Source organism: Otolemur garnettii, unplaced genomic scaffold (assembly GCF_000181295.1).
Source record: "Otolemur garnettii isolate 467f Iridium unplaced genomic scaffold, OtoGar3 scaffold00046, whole genome shotgun sequence".
Lineage (NCBI taxonomy): Eukaryota > Metazoa > Chordata > Mammalia > Primates > Galagidae > Otolemur > Otolemur garnettii.
The window spans coordinates 12,208,835-12,215,714 of NW_003852441.1; the positions used below are offsets into that span (position 1 = coordinate 12,208,835).

Sequence of the window (6,880 nt, forward strand, 5' to 3'; positions counted from 1 at the left end):
TTTTTTTTTTTTTTTTAGAGACAGGGGGTCTTGCTCAGGCTAGTCTTGAACTCCTGAGCTCATGCAATCCACCTGCCTTAGCTTCCCAGAGTGCTAGATCACACGGGTGAGCCACCAAGCCTGGCTCCACTAAATATGTAGAATGGCTATTTCAATTTGTTCTCCATCAGCTGTGCATAAGGCTCTCATTTCCCCATATCCTTGGCAGCACTCGACTTCCTCCTTTCCTATCAATGAGATGGGTATAAAGAGATGTTTTGCTCATGTTTTAAACTGTATTCTCCAGTTACTCCCAAAACATTTTTTTTTTTTTAAGACAGAGTCTCATTATGTTGCCCATGGTAGAGTGCCGTGGTGTCACAGCTCACAGCAACCTCAAACTCTTGGGCTCAAGCAATTCTCTTGCCTCAGCCTCCCAAGTAGCTAAGACTACAGGTGCATGTCACAATGCCCGGCTATTTTTTATTGCAGTTGTCATTGTTGGTTAGCTGGCCTGGGTTGGGTTGGAACCCACCGTCTTCGGTGTATGTGGCTGGTGCCATAACCAGTGTGCTATGGGCACTGAGCCACTCTCAAAACATTTTTATTCTTTAAAAAGGCATAAAATTTATTAACGTGTAGGAGAGAACCACAGAGTGATTACAACTACAAGATCATATATATATATAAATTTTTTTTTTTTTTTTTTAGAGCAGGATATCTTTCTGTCATCCAGGTCAGACTGCAGTGGCATAATTGTATCTCACTGCAGCCTTAAACTCCTGGGCTCTTGCCTCACCTTCCTGAGGACTGGGACTTCAGGCACATGCCATCATGCTAAATTTTCATTTTTTGTAGAGATAGGGTCTTGCTATGTTGCCCAGGTTGGTTTCAAACTCCTGGCCTCAAGTGATCCTCTCACTGTGGCCTCCCAAATGCTGGGATTATAAACATGCACCACCACACCCTGCCTAAGGTATATATTATCCTTTTTTTTTTTTTTTTTTGAGGCAGAGTCTAACTCTATCACCCTTGATAGAGTGCTGTAGCATCAGCCTAGCTTACAGCAACCTCAAACTCTTGGGCTCAAGCGATCTTCTTGCCTCAGCCTCCCTACTAGCTGGGACTTCAGGTTCTTGCTATAAGACTTGGCTAGTTTTTCTATTTTTAGTAGAGATGGGATCTCCCTTTTGCTCAGGCTGGTCTCAAACTTCTAAACCCAAGCAATCCACCTGCCTCGGCCTCCCAGAGAGCTAGGATCATAGGCATGAGCCTTGGCACTCTGTGCCCAGCCAAGGTATATATTCTTAAAGGAATAAATAGAAAGGGTAGACAAGTTCTCAGAACTATGCCACCATTTTTTCCTTTTACCTACTTTTTGGTTTTTCAGTTCAGCACTGGTATTTTGCAGAGGGCTTACTTGTAAATTAGTGGGCTGGTACATCATACTATTTATCTGCTTTGGGTTTTATCATCTCTGACTTTTATTCTAAAGCTATTAGCTTTGGAGGGTGTTTAGCACCGGTCCAAGCACTGTTCTTTAATCGATGGGTTTGGGGAACACGGTTATAGAGTAGAAACTAAATTTCAAAACAACTTATGCTGGTATAACATGTAAACAGGAAAAATGCACAGATTATAATTATACAGTTACCTGCAGATTTACAAGCTGAACACCCCTGGATAGCCAGCATACAGACCAAGAAGTTGAACATTCCTATAACCCCGAGTCCCCCCTGTGCTCCCTTTCAGTCACTATTTCTGCAAGGGTAACCACTATTCTGACCTAAGCAGGGTAGGTTCATTTGCCTGATTGTAAGTGATTGATGTCAGGGAATGCTCAATTAACCACCCACTAGTCACCAAGATCACTAGCCATGGCCCCAGTGCATGTTAAACAACACAGGGGTTTTCAGGACACAGATGAATGAGGGCATACACAGAACTGTCACAGTTTATGCAAGGAATAGGTTCCTGAATGTCTCATGTAATCTAAAACTTTCATAATTTAAGCCCCGTTTTCTCCCTGAAGAAACTGTGAAGTAGGACTTGGATGGCTTCTCATCTGGTCGTAAAGTGAGACTTACTAGCATCTTTATTTCATTATTAGCATCTTTAATATTCCCCAATTTCCAAGTTTAGCATAATTCAAATTCACACAGCTCTTTCTGAAGCATCCATGGGCCACGAGGGACCATGTTTTAGCATCTCCGGGACTTCAGGGCTTGGTTGTGTGGACCAGATAGTTCCTGCTTCTGGGTATGGTTTTAGGGGCCACACAGAAGGCTGCCTAAGTTCTAGTCTTCTGTCTGCTATTTCTTTGCAGAGTGATGTGGGCAAGCTCTTACCCTCCAGAGACTTAGGTTTCTCATCTGTGAAATGGGATGTGCTCTGTGGATAATGAGAGAAATTAATGAATGAAAAGCCTGGGGGAACATCATAGGAGTCAGTGGAAATTTGTTGATCTCAGTCCCAACTGGGACACCCCTGCCTTTCTCTGCACTACCCCCATACTGCTCTGAGGAGGACTTTATTCCCTAGGACGGTGAAGGACATCAGGCCAGGGCTGTGGTGTCTGGGCTGAGCCCTGCAGGAAGCTAGAGTCTGCGGCTCAGATGCCAGGATCATAGGCCTGGATTAGGCAAGAGCAGAGGACAGGTCCCTCTGAACCTGGTCAGGGATATTTGGAGACACCAACAATTCTGGGAAATTCAGAGGCAGGAAGTGAAAGGGGGGAGGGACTGAGGGGAAACAGCAAGCAGCTCCCTGGTCCCTCCTGGATTGGCTCCCTCTCCCAAATAATATAATGAGGAGTGAGGTGACTGATGTGTGTTGGGGGTTAGCCCAGGAGACCCCCTCCCTGGGGAGAAAAGCAAAGGCAGCCCATCCTCCACTCCCACCCTCACACATCCCCCAAGTTGCAAATCCACTACTACCTCTGTTTACTGTCCAAAGTCCTAGGCTTGGAGATGCCAGTTCTGCATGCTGGGACACACAGACACGCAGACACAGAAACACAGGGCTCAGGGCCCTCCTATGGACCCTGCCCCCGCCCCTGCTATCATCCAGGGCTGTCCACCTACCCTGATCTTCCAGGCTTCAGCTCTCTCCTTAGCTCAGGATCTGCGTGGCACTGAAAGACCTGGGAGTCAGACTTCAAGACTTCAGCAAGTAAAATAGGGGAAGAAAGTCAGGGGACTGACTGAGGGGTTTGGGGAAGAGGAGGGGGGAAAGGTGGGAAAATGTCAGAGGATGGATTCTGGATGTCTGGCCTGGGAGGAGATGGAGGAAAGAAGAAATGTCTCCATGGAGTCACCAATCAGACTTAAAAGAGGGATGGGACTCCACTTTCCAGCTCCAGCTCTGGTCAGCCCCAACCCTCCCAAGCCCAGAGCCAACCCTATCATGACAAAGGAGTACCAAGATCTTCAGTATTTGGATGAGGAGAATGACCATCATCAGTTCAGAAAAGGTGAGGAACACCCTTCCCCACTTGTGCATAGTGAGCATTTGCCTGGAGTCCCTTCCTCTGTGACAGGTGCTCAGGGTTGTTTTATGTCTCCTAGCCCCTGGGTTGGGGGGGAGGACAGAGGTGTGAGAACAGTTGGAAACTGGAGAGGTGAGGTCATTGTTCTGTATGAAGTTAGGCCCCCTCTTTCTTTTGTGTGTGTATATCAGTTTGGTCAAGGGGGGAAGGTTTCGGTGAAGGAGCTGAGGATGTCTGTGAGGGGAGCTGAGGGAGAACACAGCTCTCCTGCTTCAAAATCACCACGGGCTAAGACCAATTGTTTATCCTCTGAGCATGGAATGTTGTTTAGGCTGAGCAAGGATGAAGTTCCTGGGGGTGGGATTGGGCATTGTGCTTTGATGGGGGAAGGGGCCACAGGGAAGGAGAGGAGACAAGGCCCCCACACTCCAGTTCCTAGGGACAGGGCTAGAGTATCTCTCCTCCTTGGGTGGCGGTGACTTGAATAGCCTGAATGCTGGCTATTCCAACTTCCCTTCTTGCACACAGCCAACAATGGGTGAGATTCATGGAGAGAGAAAGATATCTTCTCCTCCCATCTTTTGAGGGGAGCAGTTACTCCCTAGATGGCAGCCACCTCATAGGTTGCGATTCAAGTCGGGTAGGGGGCTCTGAGGTTCGTTGGCTGCAATGACACAGTCATGCCATTAGGAGTCAGCAAAGGCTCAGAGCCTCTGCAAGGCCAGGGAGGGCGAATGCTTTGCTCCCCCCTTGGCCTTGTTTCTTTCCCCATCCCCAGTTGCCTCAGGCCCTGCAGGGTCACCCATTGTCCAAATTTCTTAATCTGTATGGTTCCTCTTAGTCTACTAGAGGAAACTTAGCCTTAGCTTGCTCCCCTCCTGGGATCCGGGAGTGAGACCAGGCTCTTCCCCCGCCCTCACGTCCCTGAGCTCCTGACGCCCTCTCCTCTTGCAGGGCCACCACCGCCTCAACCCCTCCTGCGTCGTCTCTGCTCTGGACCTCGCCTCCTCCTGCTGTCCCTGGGCCTCAGCCTTCTGCTGCTGGTGGTTGTCTGTGTGATTGGATCTCAAAGTGGGTGCCCCTGGGATGAGCACGAAAGAGAGCAATATTGGGGGTGTGGTGGGGGACACAGCTCTCCCATTTTGTCCTACTCAGACTCCCGGATGCAGGAGGAACTGCGGGCCCTGAGAGAGACATTCAACAACTTCACAGTGAGCACAGAGGCCGATGTCAGGGCCCTGAACACCCAGGGTGAGGGGAGCTGGGGCTGGGCTGGGGGCTGCGGGACAGCAGGGATGTTGGGACGCTGAACAAATTTCTCCTCTAGGAGGCAGCGTGGGAAGAAAGATGAAGTCGCTGGAGTCCCAGCTGGAGAAACAGCAGAAAGGCTTGAGTGAAGGTGGGAGAGGGGGTGGGACGGATTGAAGGGGTTGGGGAGAGAGTAGAGCACGGTGGTCTCAGGCCACACCAAGGCTTCTTGTGGCAGGGGCATCTGCTAATGATCTTCAGGCCCCAGGAATGCCAGATCCCTTCCTCCCACTGTCCAGTCTGACCTCAATTCCCCCCTCCTCCGTCCCCCTAGATCACTCCAGCTTGCTGCTCCACGTGAAGCAGTTTGTGTCCGACCTGCGCAGCCTGAGCTGTCAGATGGCGGCGCTCCAGGGCAATGGTGAGGAACGCCCGCTCTCCCGCCGGCCCCGCCCGGCAGTGCTGCAGCCCCTCACCTCCTCTCCCCTGCTCAGGCTCAGAACGGACCTGCTGCCCGGTCAACTGGGTGGAGAATGCGGGCAGCTGCTACTGGTTCTCCCGCTCCGGGAAGGCCTGGCATGAGGCAGAGAAGTACTGCCAGCTGGAGAACTCCCACCTGGTGGTGGTCACATCCTGGGAGGAGCAGGTGTGGCCCCAAGGGGCTTGTCTGGGAGACTGGCGGGTCTGAGGGAGAGGCCACCAACATCCTCCTCTCTCCCCAGAGATTCGTCCAACACCACATGGGCCCTGTGAACACCTGGATGGGCCTCTCTGACCAAACTGGGCCCTGGAAATGGGTGGACGGGACGGACTACGAGACGGGCTTCAAGTGAGTGAGCGCATCCTCCTGAGCGTAGCTTTCTGTCCTGGGGTCCTAGGGCCGGAGGGGACCTTGTGATTCGGCTGAGGTTCTGCCTCTTGGGGTTCACAGCTGTCTCATGTACACAGGAACTGGAGACCCGAGCAGCCGGATGACTGGTACGGGCACGGGCTGGGAGGGGGCGAGGACTGTGCCCACTTCACCGACGATGGCCGCTGGAATGACGACGTCTGCCTGAGGCCCTACCGTTGGGTCTGTGAGACAGAGCTGGGCAAGGCCAGCCAGGAGCCTCCTGTTGCCTAATTTATTTCCTCAGTGCCTTAACCTGCCAAGGAATCTTCCTACCTGGGGGCCTCCTCCACCTTTTCGGGGATTTTCATCATGGGTTTTAAGCAAAGGGAAGAGGATGGTGTCTGAGAAGGTGGGGTGGTATTAGGAGAGGTGGGGAGACTGAAACTCATGTCACTTTCTGCAGTTTGCCAGTTATCATTGTCAACTTGTTTTTTTAAGAGTGAAAAGAAAAAAAATATACTTAAACATACTGTGAACTGTCTAATTACTGTGGATCAGGAACCGGGAATGGATTGGTTGGCATTAGGAAGCCTTGGGCAGGCACTGTGGCATCAAGAGAACTGTGTGGGCTTTGGGCCAGACATCGTGGGGTAGGAGCCCAACTGTGCTATTTACAAATAAACTGTGAGTTTGGGCAAATTATTCTGTTCTCTGAGTCTCAGCTGTAAAAAAGAATTGTTATCGGAGACCATCCTACATACAGCTAGAGCCCCAGGAACAGAGCCACCCCCATTGTTGAGAGCTTCAAAAATTTTGAATGAATCTTACTGGTGTCTGTTGTATTCATCACAGCAAACAGAAGCAGCATCCACAGACAGGTAATCGCCAAACATATGAGGAGAACCAGTACCATGGAACAGAAGCACCAAAATTAATAGAATCAATAACAAAGAATGAGAGTTAAAACAAAGCCTATTCAGACTTTACGGACACTTATGGAATTACGAACAAAAAGAAGTATTTGCCCATAAATAAGACTTCAACTATTTTTTATAGCACTTTTCTTTCTTTCTTTTTTTTATTAAATGATAGCTGTGTACATTAATGCAAACATGGGGTACAGTGTAGTGTTTTTATATACAATTTGAAATACCTTCGTCAAACTGGTTAACATAGACTTTGTGTCATTTACTTAGTTATTGTGTTAAAACATTTATACTCTAATTCTAGAAAAATTCACTTGTACCCTTGTTAGACAGACCATATAGGCGATCTTTCCAATCACCCTCTCTCTACCCATCCACCCTTCTCCTCTTCCCTCCTCCACCCCTCCC

At 49.6% G+C, this 6,880-nt stretch overlaps 1 protein-coding gene across 1 annotated transcript; it reads left to right on the forward strand.

Moving 5' to 3' along the window:
* Nucleotides 1-2,959: 2,959 nt before the first annotated feature.
* ASGR1 (asialoglycoprotein receptor 1) lies at nucleotides 2,960-6,248 on the forward strand. Its single transcript, XM_003791180.3, has 9 exons — nucleotides 2,960-3,150; nucleotides 3,335-3,451; nucleotides 4,421-4,537; nucleotides 4,622-4,717; nucleotides 4,794-4,865; nucleotides 5,049-5,135; nucleotides 5,209-5,360; nucleotides 5,437-5,543; nucleotides 5,663-6,248. The coding sequence occupies exons 2-9, from the start codon at nucleotides 3,385-3,387 to the stop codon at nucleotides 5,835-5,837; spliced, it is 873 nt and encodes a 290-aa protein (XP_003791228.1). The 5' UTR covers nucleotides 2,960-3,150; nucleotides 3,335-3,384; the 3' UTR covers nucleotides 5,838-6,248.
* The last annotated feature ends 632 nt before the right edge of the window (nucleotides 6,249-6,880 follow it).

Bases quoted from the DNA above. Each gene is read 5' to 3' on its own strand.
- ASGR1 (XM_003791180.3), top strand. From the start codon at position 3,385: ATGACAAAGGAGTACCAAGATCTTCAGTATTTGGATGAGGAGAATGAC. The intron at 5,361-5,436 runs GTGTGGCCCCAA...CTCTCTCCCCAG, and splicing joins TCACATCCTGGGAGGAGCAG to AGATTCGTCCAACACCACAT. The intron at 5,544-5,662 runs GTGAGTGAGCGC...TCATGTACACAG, and splicing joins GACTACGAGACGGGCTTCAA to GAACTGGAGACCCGAGCAGC.